Raw genomic sequence first — 22,775 nt, 5'->3', positions numbered from 1 at the left:
ATTTTGAATTACCAAATGCCAGCCAGCTATTATATCACTCCAGAGTTCCTTTCACTGGTGCGAATGCATACAGGGAGGGAAAAAAAAAAGCTACAACTTTTAGAACAGTTTCTTTTGAAAGCAGCTAAAAACTAAACTCCTCAAAGAGCCAACAAGCTTAAGATGATTTCATCCAGTTAGCCAAACTCCTAAAGCAAGCTTAATTTATCCATAAATAACTCATCTAGCTTATCCTGGTTCTAAGACAAACACATGTTGGCTGGATTTTCATTTTATTCTTCAAAAGGACAAGAAAAAAAAAAAAGTAGTGAGGAAGCCTCATGATAAGACATGAAACACTGACTCTCACCACCATTCTCATGCAGAGGTTTGGCAAAAGCATCAGGCGTACGGCAGTCCCGAGGGCAGCTGGCTGACTAAGTGGTTCATGTGAAGGTGTGTGAGAAGGGCGGTGGGCTTTATATCCGTTTGATATGAGATGTTGTCATGGGCACAAGCAGAATGGGCTGAAATTGATTCTTTGAGGTGGAGTACCACGACTAAACAGCTGAGTGGGCTGTACTTGCAGAATGAGTATTGACAAAGGCCCATCAGTGTGGGCACATAGCCCAGGTCTAAAGTACCATAGCCAACCAGCTCTGAGATTGAGTCTTTTCAACTGATTTATTATCCAAAGTGTAAAGAAAGATCCCAACTGGAGGAACAGCAGTATGCAGCAGTTCATACTACACAGACAGGCAATTTGTCTTGTTCTTATCATTACCCTCCAAAATAAACTCCTGAGATCTATGGAAGAATAAATTCAGGAAAGTCTAAATATCACTGCTGCTATGCTTTCCTTCAGTGTCACAAACGAGAGCTATACCAATAAATAGGAGCAAAATTATACAGGAGATACTCTGGCAGCAGTCTTTCTCTGTGATTGCATTTGGTTTGAAAAGGCAACCAAAGGTGGATACCAATTCAAAAGGTGCCTTAATTTTTCATTACAATGCATGCTTGCACACATATATGCATTCAGCACACATAAGCTGGTTACTTGCGGACATAATTGGAAATACTGACCGTGCAGTGTATTTCAAATAGTAAGAGCTGCCTTTGATGAACAGCGAGCATAATCATTTCAGACAGTCAAAACAGGGAATCAATACTATTATTGTGATTAATGCTAACATAATCATTTTCAGCCCTGAGATTATTATTGCTCTTTCTCATCTTATTCAACCTGTTCCTTCCTGTCAAATCCTGCATTTCTTCTCTTGCTATTCTTGCTCAGTCTTACTTTCATACTCCCTCCTATTGTCTGCACGCCTCCATCTTTGACCCCATTTTCTTTTCTCAACACCTGTTCATCATTTTTTTTTCCTCCCCTGTTTAAATCCAATAGCTCCTTCAAAAGAAAATCCTTCTCAGGGAAATTTCCAGTGAGCGATATGCCAGCTGCCTCTTCTCTCTGTTCGCATTATTGCCTCTGCTGTAACACCGCAGGGATGTTTCACACGGACGCAGCCAGAAACAAAGTCCCCAAATAGGCTCTCCACAAACAGCAGTGATTGTGCATCTGGAGGAAACTTGGTTCAATCAACTATCAAATAATTTACCTCTCTATATGCCTCAATCCCCATCTGTACCTGTGTATTGATTCATAACGGCCCGTTTCCTCTGCTGTATATCTATTTCTGCTTTTAAACAATGTCCTTTGTTGCAGCTCACAGCTGCACAAAAAGGGACCATTTCTTAAGTTAATTGGTCTGTGGCCAATTTGTCCTTGAACATATGAGAGTCAGATAGCACCACATTTCTGCTAAAAGCACATCGTCTTCATAACCACTTAGTGCGCGTTAGCGGCTCGCTTCAGCCCTGCTACCTTCCGCTGCTATTTTCTGACACAAGAGGCACAAACACTTCTTAGCATTAAGTTGGTAGCAGCACTCAGTGCAGCAAAACAATGAGATTGTTAATGGGTGACAAGAAAGAAACACTCAGTTGTTACCAAACAAACTTGCTCACCAAAGCTTTGCAAGTCACTTATTAATACATTTTTAAAAAATGAATGTTTTGGAGGTTCTTGTAAAAAATGAATGAATGCCTTGCTGCAGACTACACCTGGTTTTCAGAACCTGACCTTATCTAATAGGAAAATGGGTTAAAAAGGTAGGAATGGCTCGCTGTTGCAGAGAGACCAAGGACGAGTCAAACTGAGTAAAGGAGGCCAAGATTCTCAAAGGAAACAATGTGTTTGTCTGTGTATGTTTCCCTGAACTTTACAGCCCATTTCCACCAGCAGTAACCTGGAGGCACTGCTGCTGACATCGCAACATGACCGCTCACTGAGTAGAAAGAGGCATTCTTGGTGAATCAGCACACACACACTCATCTCCATTGCCTTTGAACATGCCTGCCAAGTCGTGGTGCCTGCCAGTGAAAGCTATGGCTCATATGAAGATGCTATCTTTGCTGCTGACCAGTTCATTACTGCAATGCGGCTCTATAAACAGGTCTGGCAAAGCACAATGACGACAAATGCCAGTTAGCTGAACTTCTGGGAGGGAGAGTTCTGACATTTGCTGAAGATTACAAGACCTCAAAATGATGCTGAAATCAAAGAATGAAAATAAGTCCTACTGAGCAAACCTGTGCTGCCCCCCTTATGTCATTCCTTTATGTCCTCATCATTGGATGGACTTGGACTGAAGATGAATGAGGAGAGAAATGAAAGACGATGTAGGCAAAAGTGTACTAGGAGATTGTGAAGCAGTGCAGGGCTGTGCTGTGCTTAGGAGGAGCTACTGAAGGAGAAGGCTTCACTAATAGGAGATGGAGGGAAGAAAACAAGTGGAAGACATGTTCTTTGGTGTTCACAGCAAGTGCTGCCATCTGGGGACTTGAGTAGGTCCATCTGATCACACCATTGTCCTGTGCCACCAATCGATGTCGAGGCAAAAGGGTGGAGGAGCTGAATGGGTTTGGGTAATGAGCTGGGAGAGCAGCCAGTAAGAGGACATGATGGGTGTATGTTACTCAGATGTCAAGCTGCACACACGTAAGCAAACATAGAGAAAACTCAATACAGCAGAGTGACCACAGCCAATAAAGCTCCATTTTCACTTGTAATACTGACTGTATTATAGTGCACTCAAAGTGTAAAGGCAAATTCAGCGCATTTGAAAGTGTCTGGGTATGTTAAAACCTTCACCTTCTCTCCAAGGTAAGTTCTAAGACAAACCTGGGCTTCAGAGTAAACGCACAGAAAAAATAAAAAAGCAGTGACTGGAACCAGAGTTACATTTACCATGGGGAGAAGGAGCCACAGAACCAGACACACGCTGACAGCTCCTCTCAGCTGGGTTAGAGCAGCTTAGTCGAATCTCTGACTGAACCTGTGAGGGAATCACATTAACACAAACTGTGAGCTTAATGCTCTGCTGTACTCCTGATGGCAAACGTGTGTGATGTGGAACTCAATGTTACGCCACCAGTGAGACAAAAAGAAAAGAAAGTGAGAATCCCTACTTTAGACACAAAAAGCAGCAAATTACCAAGTGAGGTCAAGGTTAGTTTAAAAAAAAAAAAAAATCACTTTCCTACGATGTAGGAAGAAGAAGAAGAAGAAGAATATAAAACCTCCAATGGTTCAGCGATGGTCTCCTAAATCAGGAACATTTTAAACAGACAAGATCATCTTCTGGTCGGGGAGTCAACAATCTCCAAAGCCATTAAACAGATGGAAACAGCAGGAAATGCACTAATAACAACTTTAACAGACAACACACCAAATATTATGAGACTCAGATTTGAGGATTTGGTTCTCGTCTTTGTCACACATGGTAGTAAACTGAATATTTTTCTGACATTTCGGACTGTTCCTCGGACCAAATAGCAGACATCACAGTTCGCCGTCAGAAATAATCACAGGCAGAAAAATAACTGCTTGATACATTCAAGAAAATAACGCGGAATTCAGTCATGAGGATAAATGTCAGTTGCAGCCCCGAACATAAGATGTATTTAGTAAAGGTGCTGAATTCAACGTTTGCTCGGTAACAGCCATAGTGTCAACTACACGCATGAAGGCACATTTTTACGAAGCACGTTAAGAACGGGAAGTACAACATTTCATCCTATTAACTCACTCTTGGAAATCACTGCGCGTCACAGGTTAGCAATTTATGACAGTGTAAGAAGAGCCATGGGAAAAAGCCTAACAGGTGGAATAAAAATCATCTCCTACTTCAAGCTTACTGTTACAGGATTCCTTATCGTATTTTTGTCTTCAGGATTTTTTTGGCTCATTAGTTAAAGTTTGGGGGCGGGGGCTACATGCTTAAAAAAAACTCACATCCAAAACAACTAAAACCAACTACAAACTGAATTCTTTATAATTTAGTCTTCATATCAGAATAAAATCCCCAAGTGAGATACCACAAGTACTTTAGATAGGCAAGTGTTTAAATCACCCCTCCATTATTATTAACTTGATTCTGCAGTGCTCCTCTGCAACTAGAAGACTCCCAGGGAATCTCAAGATACCCAACTGAATCTTTATTTATCTCTTGACTAAAAAAGGAATTTAGAGAAAATGTGGCTTTTATTAACAGAAAATGTATAGCAGAATCATCGCTGCCTTATTTTAAAGTGGCATTAGTTATATGAAGATACATTTTAATTCCATATTTATCGTAAGACTTTTTTGATAGTTTATTTGCTTATTTAGCAAGTACATATTTCCCCACCTGGAAGGCAGAAATGTGTTAACTGAGAAAACAATTAACACTTTGAAATGTGGCAGTCTAGACCCTGTCTTTAGACCACTTTCCTTACACATGATTTCACAAGGGGCACTGTAAATGTGAACCTTGATCTCATAATCATCATTATCCATCTTTGAGAATTTTTTTTTTTTTTTAAAAGGTGAAAATCTTCCAAGAGCATTTTTTTGCAGTTTCTTACAGACCTGATTTATAAATCAAGGGTGCTTCAGGACCTGAGAGGTAAATGGTCCATCCATTAAGCTCCATGAGGCAAAAACAAGCAGATCTATGTCTGTTTGCAGCATCAATCAATGGCCTGCCCACTCACGAGTCTCTGAGCTGCGACAGGTAACAGCCATCGCTACATTTCTGCTCTCAGTCGTCCCCTCAAGGTTACCTATTGCCTTGCTCTGCTCTCGGGATGGGAGCTGCATATCGAGTGCATTGGCTGGGCAGGAATCAGAGAACCACGAGAGACAAACTTCTGCTTTCTGTCTTGACTGCACAGCTTCTCAGCTGTGATGAAGGGTCAGATTCATGTTTGATTTTGAAGCTGCCTGACTGTCATGGCAGACAGGTAAAATGAGTATAATTCAGTGTAAAGGCAATGAACGGTTGTTAAATTAACTTAGAGAATGAAGTGGGTAGTAGGAAAAGGAGTGCGTGGGTGCAAGAAGATTAGGAAGAAAAGTACCGAAGCAAAAGTGAGAATGAAAGTAAAATATTAGGTAGGGTAAAATATTAGAGATGATGGGAAATAGCAAACTGTAATGATAACCCATAATCACCTTGGGGTGAAGATGAGATAAAGACAAACTAGGCAGCAAGGGGAAAAAAATGGAAAATTGCCATCAGACAGACACCAGGAAAAACTGACTTTGCAATCTCATGAGAATACAAGTTTACAAGAACACCAGTTGGCTAACACATGATCTGGTCATCAGCCACCAGTCATCCTGGCAGGTAGCAGCCATCAATGATGGATGATGCATGAATTAATCATGAACGAGAGGACAGAGATCTAAATGCACAGTGAGGTCCCATTGGGGGGTGGACAGTGGAACCAATGGTAAGCAGCCAAGACATGAACAAGTGTAGCTTGATCATCTCTTAAAATGTATTACGTAACACAAGGTCAATAAGAAATGCTTGCAGCAGTGTTAGTGTTGAGAACAAGATTCCAGTTCACACATGGATATTAGAATTGATACTTCTGAGCATATATAAAAACTAATCAATAACATCAAATTGCATTTTATATATTGTGATTTTGATTTCAACGACACCCCTTTGCCAAATGTAGAGCTAAATCTCCTTATAGAAACCCACTATGAAGCAAATATATTCAAGTGTGAAGGTGTCAGGCCCCGTTGCCGTGCTGGTGCAGCATTCTGGCAATTTAAGGAGGCACGTGTGTCTAATTGATTCAGTTAGACTTGTGCTCACCTTTAGAATGCAAGCAGACTGACACTGGCAAGGTAACCACTAACAAATGCCACAATTATACTTCCATTCATACACACCTTCAGTCAGCTAGTTTATGTCTGGTATGTTTCCACATTTATAACACTGTGGCATTGATTTTGCATGTATGTGCAGGACAGAAAGAAACTATAAACTACTGCTAGTCAGTACGATAATAACATAAAGATAAAGCCAATCCATGAGGTCTGAGCTGAGCGAATGGGCAGACAATAACAATAACAGTGCATGTGCACCTTTATGCATAGAACTATATGAGTGCCTTATTGTGGCACACACAAGCCCAGAATAGAACATGTGACACTTTTGCATCGACACAAAGAAGATTATATAGCGAGTTCATGCAGAGGCCTGTAACCTTAATGACAGTTCGTGTCTTGTGTTTGAGCCACCCAGATGTGGACGGGATGAGCAAGCATGCTGAAACACAGCACGCCCTTTACAAATGTTGTTTGGCAGGATTTTACTCCAGTAAAGATGTTGTAGAAATCTGCGTGGCTTCAGGAATGAATGAATGTGAGGTATGCTGACTGATGATTTAGATATGCTTAAGCCAAATGAAAACACAAGGCTGACCTGTATATCTGCTTCCAAATATAAACCACACACACACACACACACACACACACACACAGATTCGAGCTTCCTCCTGGTAGGCTCTCTCTCAGTCACACCTGTGCACACCTGCTTTATCTTCAGGTTATTCAACTCAAACTATCCCCCCAAAATTTTTTCACACACGTGTCAGGTTTATGCGCGAATGTAAACACGTATCCTTCGAGTAGGGGGTCATAATTATTTTAAATATGAATGGGCACACACCTGCTTTCACAGTCTTCAGGCGGACTGGCTCCCGAAAGTGGCGGATGACAGCCAGCGTGTCTCGGTTTGTGAGTCCGCTCACCGGAGTGCCATTCACCTCCAGCAGAACGTCCCCGATGCTGGGAAGCCTCCCGGCATGACACACCATCGCCTCCGAAACTATGTGTCCAAGGTAGGGGAACTCTCCCAGCTCAGCGCCTCCTCGCACCTCAGCTACAGTCACCAGCTCCCCGGATCCTCCCCACGAGACGGTGCACTCCTGCACTTTAGTTGACCAGTGCTTCTTCTTTTTCAGTGTCTTGGACATTGTTGATAGCTCTTGTAAACCTATAGGGAAGTCCAAGAACGATTGTCCTTCAAAGCAACAACCGTTTCAGATCCTAAGACGCAATGACGCACGGAAAAATCATTGCCGGTTAGAGAAGTTGAGGCTGCTGCCTTCCGTTGTATTCCATCCCAAGGAAAACAACAGTTTTTGTTTGTTTGTTTGGTTTTTTTTTTAGCTCAGCTCCTTCTGGGAATGATTGATCCTTCCATTGAATTATTCGAGCATCACCTGTCCGCGACCAGAATGTGAGACCAGCTGCGTCAGTGTCGCATTGAAGCGGAAAGTGCTGATTCTAATGCTGGGGCGTCTCGATCCCACACCCCAGTTCACAGCAACAATGTGTAGTTAACCAACAACAGCGGCGTCCCCCGTACTGCTACACCCCGATATTTGCTACAGGGCAGGACCGAACCTGTGAGTCCCGCAGTTTGCGCGCACCAGAGCCTGTCAGAAAAGCGTGGAAAAAATCGCATATATCCCACTCTGGACTTCAGGGAACGCCGACATATTTGATAACACTAAAGAAAATAGTTTATAAAATACAGGAAAGCCTAAAAAAAATTGGTTTATACAAGGTTCACCAGCTGCTGAGAAACTCCCCTGTCACTGATAGTTCTTCATCCGAACCGACTGAGGGAACTTCAACCTGCGCACCTGTCCTCCCCGCCAGCACTCCTCCATGGTGACATCAGCAAGGCAGTCCTTAGAAACGGGAAAACATACCTGGTCCTCCTCTGAACTGAGCGGTTATCGGTTATCTGATCCTTTCAAAACACCGAAAGTCTGCTCATTGTTGCTCGTTGCGCGCTCTTACGTTTTTTTCCAGAAGCACTGTGGATTTTATTTATTTATTATTCTGAAAACTATGCGGCAGCGTGCAACAGACGTGATCCGATTAGGTTTCGCTCCATAACTTTTTTTTTTTTTTTTTTTTATCTTTTTCCGTGTTGCTTTCGTGACGGCAGGCAGTTCTCTCCAATCGGAATTGTGGGAGGCGTTCCTAAAGCGTGTATATTAGGCCAATGGTGAATGGGAAGAGGTGGGAGTTCTGTGAGTGGGAATCGTTGGGTTTAGTGTTCGCAGTGTGTTGCAAGGCGGTGTTCTCCCACTGGGGACGCGTGTTTTCACGTAGGACATGCTTGGTGAAAGCCAGAGATGGGCAACTTATCTGTTTGTTCCCTCTGTGCTGATGTTTTGTGTGTATGTGTTCCTAATGTAGTGTGAGACAGCTTCTAAGCGATTTCCGAGCTTTACGTGGCCGTTTTAGGTCCATAAAATGCGTTTGGAGATATGGGACTGGAAAGGTTGTTTGTCGGTTAATTGTCGGAGGGCTTGATGATTTTTTGCGCAAGTCTGCCCTCTTGTGGTTGCCAGTAGTGAAAGGCTGGAACGTCATCCAAAGCACCAATCAATAACACTAACTGCAAAACTATTAGATTTTAGGCTGTACTTACACATCAGATACGCGCAACTGTGTGTAAAGAGTAATTAAACACCAAGAACAGCGTTTGCACATTTAAATACCTTTTGTTTACGCTTACTTTTTTAATTTTACCTGTTTTTAAACCTTTATTTTAATCTCCCCTGCCTGTAATCTATTTTCTCACGGTGAGCCAGGGATAAAACTCTTATTAGACACACGGACATAAAGTCATTTTGTGTGTGCGTATTCATCACAGTTTAATGACTTACCTGTTTTGGCTGCAAAATGCGTGAACATGACTCCTGTTAATGTTATCATTTCTGGTGCTTTGCTAATAATTAACAGTCAGTCAACTTTCCAGCTCCACTGTCCGGTCAGCGCCCTCACAGGCACACAGACAAAGCCGAGCCTGTATTCTGAAAGCCGCTGATAACAGCTGTGTTATGATTTTTTTTTTTTTAAACTTTCTCCACTGCTGTTAAGTTTTATATTATAAGGGCTGTAAATGTGTGTTCGCCCGTACAATAGAGCCTCTGGTGTCAGGTAGGAAAACCAATTTGTAACATTTAGATTCTATGCCTTGCTCATTTTTTTTTTTTTTTTTTTTTTTTTGTTCAATTTCAAATTACTTCAGTGTTAATTAGTTTTGCTCAACACAGGAATAAAATTCTCGGCTGGCAACTCTTCTCCCACATCTGAGAAATGCGAGCTGCTCCTAATGGATGTGGACGCAAAATGTAACAACACCACCTCTCTGTGTCCATCCTGTAAGTTTTAAAAATGTAAATGATCGCACTGCTTTTAGGCTGAAAGTTCATTTGCCTTGTACACATGACAGCTGGCATGTTCTGAACCAGCTTCTTTCACCTGTTTTATAGATGAACAGTCATCAGGTGCACTTGCCGTCATTATTATCCCCTCTCTATTGGCTCTGAGCACAGTGTTGGTGGTGGCTCTGATTTTCTTTAGTCTCTATAAAAACAAAGAAAGAGTCGAGAGGACTTCAGCTCATTTCAAAAACGGTAGGAGCTGCAATAACTACATGTCCATTTATGAAAACCCTGGAAAACCCTGGAAAAATCTAACATTTTTCTATTTTAGTGCCTCGTAGTAATGCCAAGTCATTATTTACTTAATACGCTTGCATCTGTTCTTGTTGTAACAGGCAAGCAGAGCGTTTCCCTGGCTGCAGCTTCTGTGCGTGCTCCAAAAGTCCAATCAGTTTTGGATCACTGGGAAATCCCTGAAGAGTGTGTTCTTGAGGGACTTGAGTTTTGGCAGACAGGTTGCTATGGCCCCATTTGTAAAGGTCTGCTAAAGAAGAAAGGCGGAGCCTCTTCTGCTGTGGTGGTTAAGTGCCTCCGAGGTACAACGTGAATCTGTCATTAGGCAAGGGTCATCACTGCAGATAAGGTTACTCACTTTCACTGTGTCTTGTAATGATGTCATTCCATACAGATGCCCCTGACAAGCCTGAAACTAGAGAATTTGTTGAGTGGCTCCTCTTCTGTGCCACAGTGTGTAAACATGAAAATGTGGTGCAGATGTTGTACTGTCAGACCAAACGTCTGCCCATGTACCTGGTTTTAGATGCCTACACCCCAGGGAATCTCCTTCACTTCCTCTGGACACTTAGAAATGTAAGTGATCCGAAACCTCTATCAATTCAAGGACAAATGCGACCTTCAGTAATTAAATGTAGTGCAATGACAAGGACTTATTTTTAACTCTGGAAGGATTCGGGCAATGCAGATCCATTGCAGAACTTCTCTGAGAGGTCAGTGTTTCTGGTGGCAAAGCAAGTTGCAACTGGCTTGGTGAGTCACTTTTTTTTTTTTTTTTTCCTTTTTTTTTTTAATTCCAAAAAATACTTGGAACAAAATGAGTTCATTTTAGATGTCATGCCCTACAGCAGATGACATTCTGCACTGCAGCAGATCATAATGCCTTTGCCATTTTCTTCCCCAAGATATTGAGGAAACTGTTGTTTATCTTGAATTTTGAATAACAGTTGCAGCAAAAGATTGATGTGTTTAGCTGTAATTGGCTCCTCCCTCAGGATTACCTGATGTCAGAGCACAGGCTGGTGCATGGAGATGTTGCCGCCAGAAACATCTTAATTGGCCCAGGCCTCTCGGCTCGGGTATCTGGCCTGGGTGTGGCATTTGAAGGACGCAAAATGGATTCAGCAATTAGGCAGAGGGCAGCAAAGGTGCCTCTCAAATGGCAGGCTCCAGAGCGGATTATGATGCTGCTCAGTATCGACAGAAGCGACGTGTAAGGGCAGAGTTATGGCTAAGGAAACAAAACACTAAGACAGGAATATATGTATTATATTTATTACTCACATTTTTGTATGTCTGTTACATGTTCTAAATCATTTTTATATGGTCCCCCTCAGGTGGTCTTTTGGAATCCTACTATATGAACTCATCACCTTAGGTATGTCTTATCTAAATCTCTAAAAAAAAAAAACCTATCACTGTTTAGCCACAGGTTTATTGCACCTTTCCACATTATCTTAATCTAAATGTCCTTATTTCTACAATCAAACCATCAGTGGCATTACATAGCCAATAAAGTTACAGTTCTTCATTCAAAAATGCTTTTTTTTTCTTGTCTCAGGATCTCCACCGTACTCTGAGCTGGAGCCTTTGTCGGTGCTTCCAAAGCTCCAGGCGTCTTATCGAATGAAGAGACCAAAGAATTGTGGAGGACTTTTGTAAGTATAATTCACCTAAAAGCAAGAAACAGATGGAGACTTGTGATCAAATGTCTGTTGTATATATGTACATGCAGTAAGTACGATATACCATTTAAACAGCGCTGAAAAAGTCACCACAATATGGATGATTTAAAGGAGCAGTCTGATGTTTTGGGACATAATAATAGTTCATGTCTTTGTATGTATTTAGGTATGATCTGATGAAGTACTGCTGGATGTGGAGTTTCAAAGAGCGACCAGCATTTTCAGCCATCATAAAGCTGTTGGAGTCATCGCTGCACCTTGCTGCTACTAAACCTATTTGTGTTTCTGAGGCCATAGACATATCTGAGTATAAGAGAATTTCAGGGCTGAGTGAATAGACCTGCACTCACCTGCCACTTTATTGGGTACACCTCTTCAGATGCTTGTTAACATAAATATTTAATAATCAAGACAACTTGCTGAAATTCAAACTTAGCATCAAAAGAAAGATGAGTTGAGGGACTTTAAATTTGCTATGGTTGCCAGATGGGCTGGTCTGAGTATTTCAGAAACTGCTGATCTGCTCAGACTTTTCCACACAACCACCTCTAGGGCTTACAGAAAAAAAGAGAAAATATCCAGCGAGCAGCAGTTCTCTGAGTGAAAATGGCTTGTTGATGCCAGAGGAGTTTATTGGAACTCAACCAGTAACTCAAATAATCACTTGGTACAAGCAAAGTATACCCTGAATGCACAACACTCCAAATCTTGAAGCAGACGAGCTACAGCAGTAGAAAACCACACCAGGTGCCACTTTTGTCTGCTAAGAGAAGGAACCTGAGGCTGCAGTTCACGCAGGCTCTCCAAAATTGGACAATAGAAGACTGGAAGAATGTTTGCTGGTCTGATGAGTCTCCATTTCAGATGATGGGGTCAGAGTTCGACATAAAAAAAAACATGAAAGCGTGAATCCATCCTGCCTTATGTCAGCTGGTTAGGCTGCTGGTGGTGCAATGGTGTGGGGTATATTTTCTTGGCACACTTTGGGCCCCTTAGTACCAACTGAACATCCTTCAAACATCACAGCCTTCCTGAGTAATGTTGCTGACCGTGTCCATTCCTTTACGACCACAAGTGTATCTTCTGAAGGCTGCTTCCACTAGGATAACACAACCACTTTGCAAAGCTCGAAGTGGTTTCTTGAACATTACATACTGTACTCAAGTGGCCTCAAAATCCAATAGAGCACCTTTGGGATGTCGCAGAATGAGTGATTCGCATCATGGATGTGCAGCTGACAAATCTGTAGCAATTGTGTGATGCTATCATGTCAATATGGAGTATAAGCTCTTAATCCCACAGTGAACAAAGGCAGTTCTGAAGGCAAAAGATGGTCCAACCTGGTACCAACAAGGTGTATCTAATAACAAGTGTGTAACAAATATGGCAGCAACACTTATTTGGTTTAACATACAAAATCTATTGGTTCTTAGATTGCAGCACAGTGCTCTACCATCATTTATCAATAACTGTGTATGGTTACAGCTCGAACATTGATAGAAACATGTTGAAACTGACTACAAAATTTACAGTTCAATAATAATAAGATGAATTAAAGACAATGGTTCCAAGTATTTTTATTAATACGTCTTTATTGTCAAACTGTAGAGACCAAAAATCACAGATTTTAGTATTCACTGAGATCTTTTCCACTTTTCTATCATTTGGCAAAGTACAGTTTTTGTATCTATAATGCTCTCGGCATGCATACATTACTGTGACTTTACAGTTTAAAACCAAAAACACCCACACCGACAAGCTGAATGCACCACTGAATGACTTGGAGTACATCTGTGTTTAGCTTGGGTTTGCACACCGTACTGTAGATTTTCTTTGCACGACTGGCTATCATAAACCATGCCAAGTACCACAGTGATTTTTTTTTAAATCATAACTGAATCAGACTTGGTCTTGAATTATGAAATTGTGCTACACTTGATTAGCATTCCTTCAAATGGCTCTTTAAGGCAGAATAATATAGATAAGTTAAACTTCTAAAACTACAGTTGTGGCCACTGAACCTAAACTGCGAGTGATGCCATACCCTACTTTGACACCTCTGAGCACAAGCTCAAGAATGATGGTTTTCAAAAGGCAGGCGGGCAGTCATTAGGGCTGAAAATGGACAGATTTACCTGTTACTCTGTGGTCACATCTTCATCAGGATTCTGAACAAATTAGTATAAAACTATATAATCTCCCCATATGTCACTCACGATGCAGAGAGGCACTAATACCCACTGTGAAACACAATGAGAGATGTCAAAAATGGGCCCTAGCTAAGAGACCGATCTACAAAAAAAAAAAAAAAAAAAAAAAAGTGATGTCTCTCAGATATGATACTGGCCAGGATAAAGAATACCAACACGAGCATCATTTCCTCCATCAGCCTCTGGGTTTAAAGTCTGCTGTTTGATGCTTGTGATCAAACTCAGCACTGACTGCAACACTGCCTTGCCTTTAAGTTGAGGCGGAACATGCAGCAATTTTACCCACCAGATGGCAGGAAAGGTTTTGCAGCCTCTTTAAGGGCAAATTCACTGGGTTATGTGTGGTCTGCAACTTCCACTCCTGCTGGATTTTGTCATTCACATTGATTTCTTAAGGCAATGAAGGAGGAGGTCTGTGCTGTGACATCACTTCACCACTACAGTCCAGTGTGGATTTACTTACTATTTAAACTGTAACACCTCTTAAAACAGAGGCGTATGCATACAATAAGCCAATAAAAATCACACATAAATGAAATAAGGGAATCTAGCCCATCATTTTTTTTTGGACAGTCATACCTTGGTAATAACTCATTTAAAACATACATTCAAACATCAAATCAAATAATATGAAGGACACTACCATCATGTTAAATATTTTCCTTAGTCATTGGATTGAAGACCTCCATATAAAGCGTAATGATCTCAACCCAAATACAAACGCTAACAAATGTCAGTTTAGTGCTGAATGAATTCATATTACTCTGTTACAAAATATAGATACAAAGAGGACGCGAAATTTTGAATCCTGATTATTGAGATATCATTTTTGATTTATGGATTCAAGTCCACACCTACGTAATTTCACTACATGAATAGCGATTTCTTGAACTATGCATAAAACTGTGAAATAAATGTTAAGTTCTGTGTGGCAAACCAAAACAAGTTAGAAGTAAGAAAATATTAGAAAGGTATGAATATTTTGAATAATATACAGAACCCTACTATAAAAGTGCCTGCTGCCACATGTTCCCAATACTGACAACGGTTGGATTAATACTGAAGAAGGGAAATTTAATAGAAGACACGATGAAGGTTAATCCTTACCAGTAACATAAAATGTCTCCCTCATCCCTTACTCTAACTCTTGATGCCGGGTTCTCTCAGAGGTGTCACATCATAACAAAGTTAAACAGAGTACACGCACACACACGCACACACACACACACACACACATACATGCGTGATGCATGAGCTGGTTTAGCTTGAATGCTCCACGGCAGTCAGGAGCAGCAGCAATCTGTAATCCTCAGTTCACCCAGATGGGCTGAGGTAAATCTATTTGGGAGTTTTTTGTTTTTTTTCTTTTGTTGACAGTTCCAGCATCCCTTTTATACTTTACTGCTCCATAGGGATGTTGGGAATAAAATGTAGGAGACGGACCACAGCAGGTAGTACATACACGCGGGGGGGAAGGAAGAGCAGAACACCATGATGACTCCTGAAAAAAAGAAAACTGAATGTTGGCACAAAATGAAAACAATAAATATCAACCAGCTGGTGTTGGACTCATCATGTGGGATTCAGCAATGTTTTTCCCGGCATATCTTGCTGATGTTGAGATCCGGGGCCTATTCCAGGAAGCAGGTTTTGCTAACAACTCTGGGTTTGTTAACCCTAAAATGAGGGAAACTCAGGTTTTCTGCTCCAGAAAGAGTAACAGACTCTGTGAAGCTAACCTGTTTGCTGGCAGATTTTATCCAACAAATTCTGAGTATCTCTCTGACTCCTCCCCTCCAGCTGCACCTGAACCACCTCTCTGACACTCCGATTCATTTCCTCATTCATAAAATGGCTGCAAAGTGATCTGAGGAGCGAAGTAATCTGCAGATGTTTATGTTTCTACGAGCACTGAAATACCAGTTAGACGTTAATTTGTTATTTTTGTACGTGACATGAAGTTTTTACAGTCGTTCACTCGTCAACAGGCTGTAAGGACGTAGAGAGCGATGATGTCAGAGTGGGTCAGGCTGATTAAAGTGACTCGTCATGCTCCACACTGACACATAAGATCCTCCATCCATCGGATTAAAATGGAGGCTCCACTCTTTATTTGCCCATTGCCACAGTGAATCCTGGTATCAGAGCTCCATTGATGATGGTTTTCTTTCCTTACTCACACACGCACTAACGCAGGGTGATCATACTCTGATCAGCTGTTCTGGCACGGGAAACTCAGAGTTGCCGATCTCAGAGTTGATCAACTTGGAGTATGTTTTTAAACTCAGAGTTTGTTGAACATGCTTCCTGGAATAGTGCCCTGATGTTGAGAGGGGTCACCTTAAAGTGACAAACCAAAGCAGCTTCAGCGACTTTAAAATCCAAAATTTTGGCACAAAGTGATTTAAATTCACAAAAACAACTGAACTGGAGTTAAGGGATAAGTGGTATAATTTCTTTTCCTTTGATTAGACAAAACTGCCTTTAACCAATTAGTTTAGTATTCACGAACACATGCAGTTGGTGCTTCAAGCCTAATTGTAAAAAAAAGTAACATTAACATTAATCATGACATTTATTTGTGCTGGCAGTTCTGGTTACGGTTTTCAAATTTTTTAAAAATGACTTTACCTCCAGCGTAGACGACTTTCTTCCAGGCCTGGGACTCCAGAACTCTGTCATGGGGGTAGAAGTTTTGACTGATCATGAAGAGGATCATGGCAACCGCAATGACTCGCAGCAATGCCATGTTTCCCCCTGAAAGCAAAGAGGCACTTGCCAGGATGGCTGAGGAGTAAATACAGGGCAGGCCACGGTACATGAAAGGGATCCCTATGGGAAAAATAAGTAAATAAAAGAATTAAACTGAGTGGTAAATGGTAAAGTGACGGTTGAAATTAAAGCCTAAAATGGAAAAGACGGTATTAAATAAAACTACTACTTTTTAACTTACCACTGGAGAAGAAACAGAGGCGGACAAACACAGAGAGGACATAACACATGCACAGGATGTTGTCGAGCAGGTCAGATGTTCTCAGGAGCAACGACGTAGCAATCCCAAAGGTCGTGAAGTCCGCAAAATCATCTAGCTTTGCACCTGAATGTGAAAGAGGAAGTTTTGACTTGTTTGCTGCTGATACCTGTACTGATATTATTTAGAACGGCTGCTGTCACAACTGCTTCTATCAACACGGTTTATTAATCACGAAAGCCACATTAGATACATCATGTCCTTTCAGCACTGGTCTCTGCCAGTGTCGCTGTCATGTGACAGTTGTGTGGTGCATGAACGTGCAAAAATTTCCAAGTGGAAATGCCAGTGTCAGCCCAACAGGCAGGCATTCTATAAACAACATTCTGCACTGCCTTATCTCTTTATCCCCCAGGAGCACGTAGCATGTTTTCAGCGGATGAGGGTGAGGTAATTCAGGCCATGGCTCATAGGTGGAATTCCACAGTTCAGGGTCAACAATTTTTGCAATTTCAGATATGCAGAGAACCCAGAGCAACGGGATAAAATAGACAATTGGGCCATGATCCCATGGAATTAGGCTGCTTAATCAGAAAGTTATTGTTCATTTGACAAAATATGTGGGGGGCACAACAACGCCCACCTGCAAAGTCATGCAGAAAAGGCCTGTTGTCACACAAAGCCCCCTGAAATATGCAGCCAACAACGTATTGTGATGCACCTGGAAACTATTTTGGGCATCTCAGAAATTGGGAATTTGCAGACTGGAAGCAATGTTAAAGCTATTTATACTTTCCCATTTGCTATGTATGGTACTGTGATCTTTTGAAAACAAGCCACAATGACACTTTTTTTTTTTAATGTGTAAGAAGTTAACTTGATGCATCTCAAATAACACTGCATAAATTATGTATGACTCTTCTCTTGGAAATGTTGTAAGCAGGGTTTTCAATGGCAGAGGTTCCTTTTACTGGATCCCTTTGTGTGGCCAAATTTTTAAAAAAGCCCCGACAAAAGACTGTGCAGCGAGCCCTGCCAACACCACGGTGGAAGTTTATCTTTGGTAAGTGCTACTGACCACAACACTCTACTTACCCAGTGCAGAGCAGGCATTGAGTTGCCTGGCAACCGCTCCATCTGCCAAATCCAGGAGATAGCCAATCAGAACAAGCCAACATGCAGCGTGATGGTGCCTGAACAAAACCAGTCAGCGTTAGTTTATCACAAAATAAAATCTCTGCAAGTTCAAAAGATTAGAAGCTAGTGCTGCTAAATGTTTGACAGAAACAAATATTGTTTTTGTTTGTTTTGTTTATCTTGGGGGGAGGGGAGTAACAGAGAATTGCTATTTTGGGGATAGCAAACTGCACTATTAAAATAAAGACAAATCTGCTATCATTCTAAATATTACTTGTTTTCCTTGATGGACAAAACACAGGATGATAATTATATTGCATTAGTCTGTTTGAGATTCTAAACTGGCCATAGGTCTGAATGTGAGTGCAAATGGTTGTCTCTGTGTTAGCCCTGTGACAGGTTGGCAACCTGTCTAGGGTGTACCCTGCCTCTCGCCCTATGGTTGTTGAGATACCCCCCCCCCCCCCCCCCCCCCTCCCAAGACCATACTGAAGCTTTCCCCTCTCATACTGCTCTGACTTTTTCCGTTGTGTTTTCTATTTCATTCACGTGTTTAGTTTTTATTGTGTTGTGTTTAATTGCTCAACTTTGGTTTCTGGTGCACTTGTCACATTATTAATTCACGCATTCACTCACATAATGATTCCCACTTACAAACTGTGTCCATCCAGCAGCTGAGCTTGACTAGAAAAAAACCATTACTCGTTTATTTACTCACCCATTAAGGCTGCTGAGAATCGAGGCCATTCCCATGACCATGTTGGCAACTGACAGAGCATTAGCTGCATTTTTACGTGCAAACTCCTTGATCTGAAGCTCTGTAGCCCGATCGCTCAGAAAGAGTTTTTTGGTGCACTGAAAGAAACCTGATGACAGAAATCAGACGATAACAGCAGTTAGTATTTTTCTGTGTTAGGTCAATGATCTCTGCTGTGGTTTTAGAAAAAAAGCTAAAGCCCTACTATGACAGATGACCACACCAGATGGCATGTTGTTGCGGGTGTCTGAATGGGAATAGTTTACTAATCATATTTTGGATTGAGATAAACTTCAGATGGGGCAAGAGGAAAAAATAGTAAAAGCATTCTTAAAGCTTTAGGTATACCATCGATTACTGAATAAAGAATTCAAATACTTTATCATGAGAATCATAATGCAGGACATTGTAATATAGTGTGTGCTTTAATTGATTTAAAGGAAAACACTACTCCCTCCACTTATGTAAAAGAAATGTCACTTACCAAGACGTATGATTATTGGCTGGAGACCAACCTTACGATACATTCATCCATTTTCAGATCACTACAATGCATTTGTTACTGTACATTCATTAAATCAGGCATGTGCAGCCTACAGCATGCAATGAGTGCCTCATTATCTACTTATTACATTATCATTTGTGAATCAAACATACATATTTAAATTACATGCAATAACCTTTAACAGTAAAGATAATATCTGAGAAACAAAGAAGTCAAAAGCATACAATATCTGAACAGGATGAATGTGAAGTGCTAAAACTCAAATGTGAAATCTTATCATGGATCAAACACACACAAATACTGGTGTGGGGAACAAGTATGGATACTTAGGGGACTACTACGTACACCATTGGCTACAATGAAAGTGAGTTGGACCTACTGCATTGACACATACCAAGCAAGAGATCAATTAGCCTGTTAACTCTGATCAAAACATACTGACCTTAAACAAGGACATGGCAGCAGCACTCACAGAGCTAACTGCTACGTTCTATTAATAACACTGCAGCCCAGGCTTTAATGGGGATTGTGTAACTGAAATTAACCTACAATCCCACCTGGTTTCCTTGTTTTTTTTATTATAGTGTCAATATTAATAGTTTACACATAAATGATATTGGTCGGTATGACTAGAAAAGCAGTATACAAATTTACCATTTATGCATAATGTTTCCCACTGTTGTATTTCAATGGCACAGTTCTTCATCTTTTCCTGTATTTTGTTTGATATAGTGAGTCAGTGGTCAGAGCTTTAAGCCATGATGAGGCTTCTGAATATGCTCTGTGTAAGTGAGGAATTAGCTGAACAGGGTGTGGAGCTAGCAGGTCTACGACTTGCAGTCCAGCTGCAAACGATGCAATTTTAGAAATTTGGTAACAAAGGCAATGAAGCGCTTGTAAAAAAAAAAAAAAAAAAAAAAAAAATTACAAAAATGTCAGGTTTGTTTTGGTATTAAATGTGCTTATTTTGCTCAGATATAAAAAATTTAAAAATGTATTTTTTTTACTTGGGTTGCCTTTATTTTCTGGAAAATATAAAGATCTGACACAAAGCATGAAATTCAAGCAAAACTATAAGAAAACAGGGCATGGACAAATGTGCTTTTTCAAAGCAATGTATTAACTATTAATACTGATATTATAATGTTATGCAGTTCAGCAACTGAAAATAAACTAAATGTTATAAAAAGAAGCTTGCAGTATTGAGGATGGTAAAACTTACTGCTGACACTGCCTCACTCCAGCAAAAAAAAAAAAATCTCTTTTCTATCGGCCTCTGCTTTTGTGAGCTTATTATTTTTTATCAAGTCTGTGTTGATAAAAAATGCTGTCCAAGACAGTATCACAGATAATGACCTGCAAAGTTTCAAAATTTTTAACTGTTGCAGTAGCAACCCTTCAAGTGTTTTTCACCCTGAACTTCCTGTGATTCCAAAGCCAGGCGAGTTCAAGAGACTCTTCATCTGAAAGAAAACAGCGTATGAGACACAGCAGAAAGCCAACAGTATCTTGCACTTTAACTTGACAGCATGCTTTTTACTTCTCATTTTGGACTTTAGCACATATTATAGCCTGGCATTGAAATTACATCAGTCAATGCAGAAAACATTCTGCACTGAATCTGAAAATCGTGGAATTGGTTTACTTTGGTCACCATAAACACCATTAGAAAGCCACACATGCAGCTCAAAGTAGCTAAAAGATCTTACAATCTAACCACTCAATGCACTGTCCATGTCGCTAATAAAAAAAGAAAATAAAAGAGGATAAAGCCAGAACCAGAGATACACTGTCAATTTCAAACAGGTCTCCATTTCTGGATTGCCCCTAATGAGTGCAAAGCATGATGGGTATTCCCTTGTTATGTAATACCCTATGTTTCCTGGTAACAACTAAAAGACTAAATGGAAAACAAGGAAAACTCAGAGCTCACAGATCACAAAAGGGATAATCTGCAGTGAACGAACTGGACTATTGAAACTACATACGTTTGAGAGTTGATGTGTTCTGAAATAGTGACATATAGTTAAAAAAAAATACATGGCAATGGCATTACAATTAGGTACGAATAATGCACAGGTGTCATGGGAGATTAAATCCTGTATAGTGAATATGGTGTGGTTTCTAAGTAAGTGTTATAATCAGTATGTATAACTTGTATTCAGTACAAAATAATGAATAATAATGAACTTGTAACATGTTCTGTAACTTCTCTCAAAAGGTGGTGGCCCTGGTATGTATCTTCACAAACTTATAACTTTGAATTCATATTTATTACACTTTATTCTGCCCAAACATCATCACATCTGCCCAATTAGAGCTACAGTAAGCAGTCCTCAGCTTTAATCCATGGCACCCACGCCTTTGTAAGCGTACAGTAACCCAGAATATGAGAAGAGATTAAGAAAGATAACCTACCAGAGGAGGAAGTCAGGAGAATCATGATGGTGTCTGGCTCAAAGCGTAACAGCTGAAAGAAAACATAAATAAATAAAATTACTTTTTTTTTTTGGACTGCATACACAGCACTGTTCTGGATATACACAAAGTTTATTTAGCATAATAGAGACACTAGGATTATTTAAAAATTCAGATTAAAAATGAGCTCCATAAACATCTCAAATATAGTCCTTCATAAGATTTTTAGTCGTCAGTTTTTGACACCCATATGGCTACTCATTATCCATACTGTTGCGCAATGACGCGTGCCCTTACAGAGATTCTTCCGTCTGTTCCATTGCTTTACAAAGTCTAACTAACAGATTCTTTTCGGGATTTCATTAATTGTTTGTTTGGTTTTTCAAAATCTCTGGAGAAGTCCTAAATAGATGACAAAACCATTTTTGGAAACAAATCTTATTCTGCCACTGCTCTCGAAACTACCTGCTGGTTCACCCTTTACAGCTGCTCAGCGGGTACCTTAATGCGCAACAATCTATCCTAAGCATCAGCCTGATTCTGCAGCGTCAGACGGCCTCATCCTTCTGCTCAAGACTTAAAAACAACAAAATGAGCTGATCTTAAATTACAGATCAATATCTGGAGCTGTCTGACCGCCCCCAGTATCTTTACACAGAGGTTTAAGCAAGCTGCGCAACTGCGTCACAACTAATTGGACAAAAGCCCAGCGAGTCTAAAATATTTTAGTCTCAGTGATTGTGCACATTGCATAATCACTGATTACGGTAAGATCCCATATAAAATGCATCACATCTTACCTTCGAAGGAGCTCCACTGATTACTTAATCTATACAAATCAAAGGATGGAGAACGCACGTAACCGACGTATCCTATTGTCTTTCTTTCCCGTTATTTCTTTTTTTTCAGCAGATTAATTTCACAATGAATTTAAAGCGTGCGTTAAACGTGGCAACACTCTCAGTTTCCCACACATCACACAACCGGTTACCTGTCAACTTCCCAGCGACTTTTTCAGCGGGTCCTTTTAAAGTCCAAGGATAAATCCGCTGGAACATTCCACCGGAAATGACGCTCTCATTGCTTCTGGATTATTCTGTAATATTGTTTCTCAGGTCTTTTGATGGACTACTAATGTGGTGGAAGTGATATTGGGACAAAACCACGATTTTTAAAAATCATTTTATGGATGCAAATACAGTGCGTAAACATAAGATAATAT

General features: G+C 40.6%; 3 protein-coding genes across 11 annotated transcripts in view; 1 reads left to right on the top strand and 2 right to left on the bottom strand.

Moving 5' to 3' along the window:
- magi3a (membrane associated guanylate kinase, WW and PDZ domain containing 3a) overlaps positions 1-8,238 on the bottom strand; it is a 104,644-nt gene extending 96,406 nt beyond the window's left edge. For all 3 annotated transcript variants that reach the window (XM_030733001.1, XM_030733003.1, XM_030733002.1), the window contains exon 1: positions 7,056-8,238. In XM_030733001.1, coding sequence (XP_030588861.1) covers positions 7,056-7,362 — 307 coding nt within the window. In that variant the 5' untranslated portion in view covers positions 7,363-8,238. The remainder of the gene's footprint in view (positions 1-7,055) is intronic.
- Positions 8,239-9,208: 970 nt separating this feature from the next.
- LOC115783656 (tyrosine-protein kinase STYK1) lies at positions 9,209-13,128 on the top strand. Its single transcript, XM_030734580.1, has 10 exons — positions 9,209-9,349; positions 9,466-9,573; positions 9,685-9,828; positions 9,972-10,172; positions 10,265-10,446; positions 10,543-10,623; positions 10,866-11,083; positions 11,208-11,248; positions 11,432-11,528; positions 11,722-13,128. Exons 2-10 carry the CDS (start codon positions 9,525-9,527, stop codon positions 11,891-11,893), a joined length of 1,185 nt encoding a protein of 394 aa, XP_030590440.1. The 5' UTR covers positions 9,209-9,349; positions 9,466-9,524; the 3' UTR covers positions 11,894-13,128.
- A 2,001-nt stretch (positions 13,129-15,129) lies between these two features.
- On the bottom strand, positions 15,130-22,568 carry tmem269 (transmembrane protein 269). 7 transcript variants are annotated; one of them, XM_030734585.1, is made up of 8 exons: positions 22,354-22,566; positions 21,554-21,605; positions 20,492-20,598; positions 18,592-18,739; positions 17,832-17,929; positions 16,719-16,862; positions 16,397-16,597; positions 15,130-15,266 (listed from the first exon to the last, which is right to left on the bottom strand). In XM_030734585.1, the coding sequence occupies exons 4-8, from the start codon at positions 18,630-18,632 to the stop codon at positions 15,157-15,159; spliced, it is 594 nt and encodes a 197-aa protein (XP_030590445.1). In that variant the 5' UTR covers positions 18,633-18,739; positions 20,492-20,598; positions 21,554-21,605; positions 22,354-22,566; the 3' UTR covers positions 15,130-15,156. The 7 variants fall into 7 exon arrangements, with proteins under 7 accessions (XP_030590445.1, XP_030590446.1, XP_030590447.1 ...); XM_030734586.1 differs by having other exon boundaries at positions 20,549-20,598; XM_030734587.1 differs by having other exon boundaries at positions 20,549-20,598; positions 22,545-22,559.
- Positions 22,569-22,775: the final 207 nt, after the last annotated feature.

The sequence above is a fragment of the Archocentrus centrarchus genome, chromosome 7 (genome assembly GCF_007364275.1).
Source record: "Archocentrus centrarchus isolate MPI-CPG fArcCen1 chromosome 7, fArcCen1, whole genome shotgun sequence".
NCBI lineage: Eukaryota > Metazoa > Chordata > Actinopteri > Cichliformes > Cichlidae > Archocentrus > Archocentrus centrarchus.
Note: the sequence above shows the minus strand (reverse complement) of the source record. Positions and strands in the feature narration are given on the sequence as shown.

Coding starts and splice junctions, on each gene's coding strand:
- tmem269 (XM_030734581.1), bottom strand. CDS start 21,578: ATGATTCTCCTGACTTCCTCCTCTG. Junction 16,598..16,718: donor CCTCTGTTTCTTCTCCAGTG/GTAAGTTAAAAA, acceptor TTTTTCCCATAG/GGATCCCTTTCATGTACCGT. Junction 15,267..16,396: donor GAAAGTCGTCTACGCTGGAG/GTAAAGTCATTT, acceptor TCTTTTTTTCAG/GAGTCATCATGGTGTTCTGC.
- LOC115783656 (XM_030734580.1), top strand. CDS start 9,525: ATGGATGTGGACGCAAAATGTAACAACACCACCTCTCTGTGTCCATCC. Junction 10,447..10,542: donor TCCTCTGGACACTTAGAAAT/GTAAGTGATCCG, acceptor TAACTCTGGAAG/GATTCGGGCAATGCAGATCC. Junction 11,529..11,721: donor AAGAATTGTGGAGGACTTTT/GTAAGTATAATT, acceptor GTATGTATTTAG/GTATGATCTGATGAAGTACT.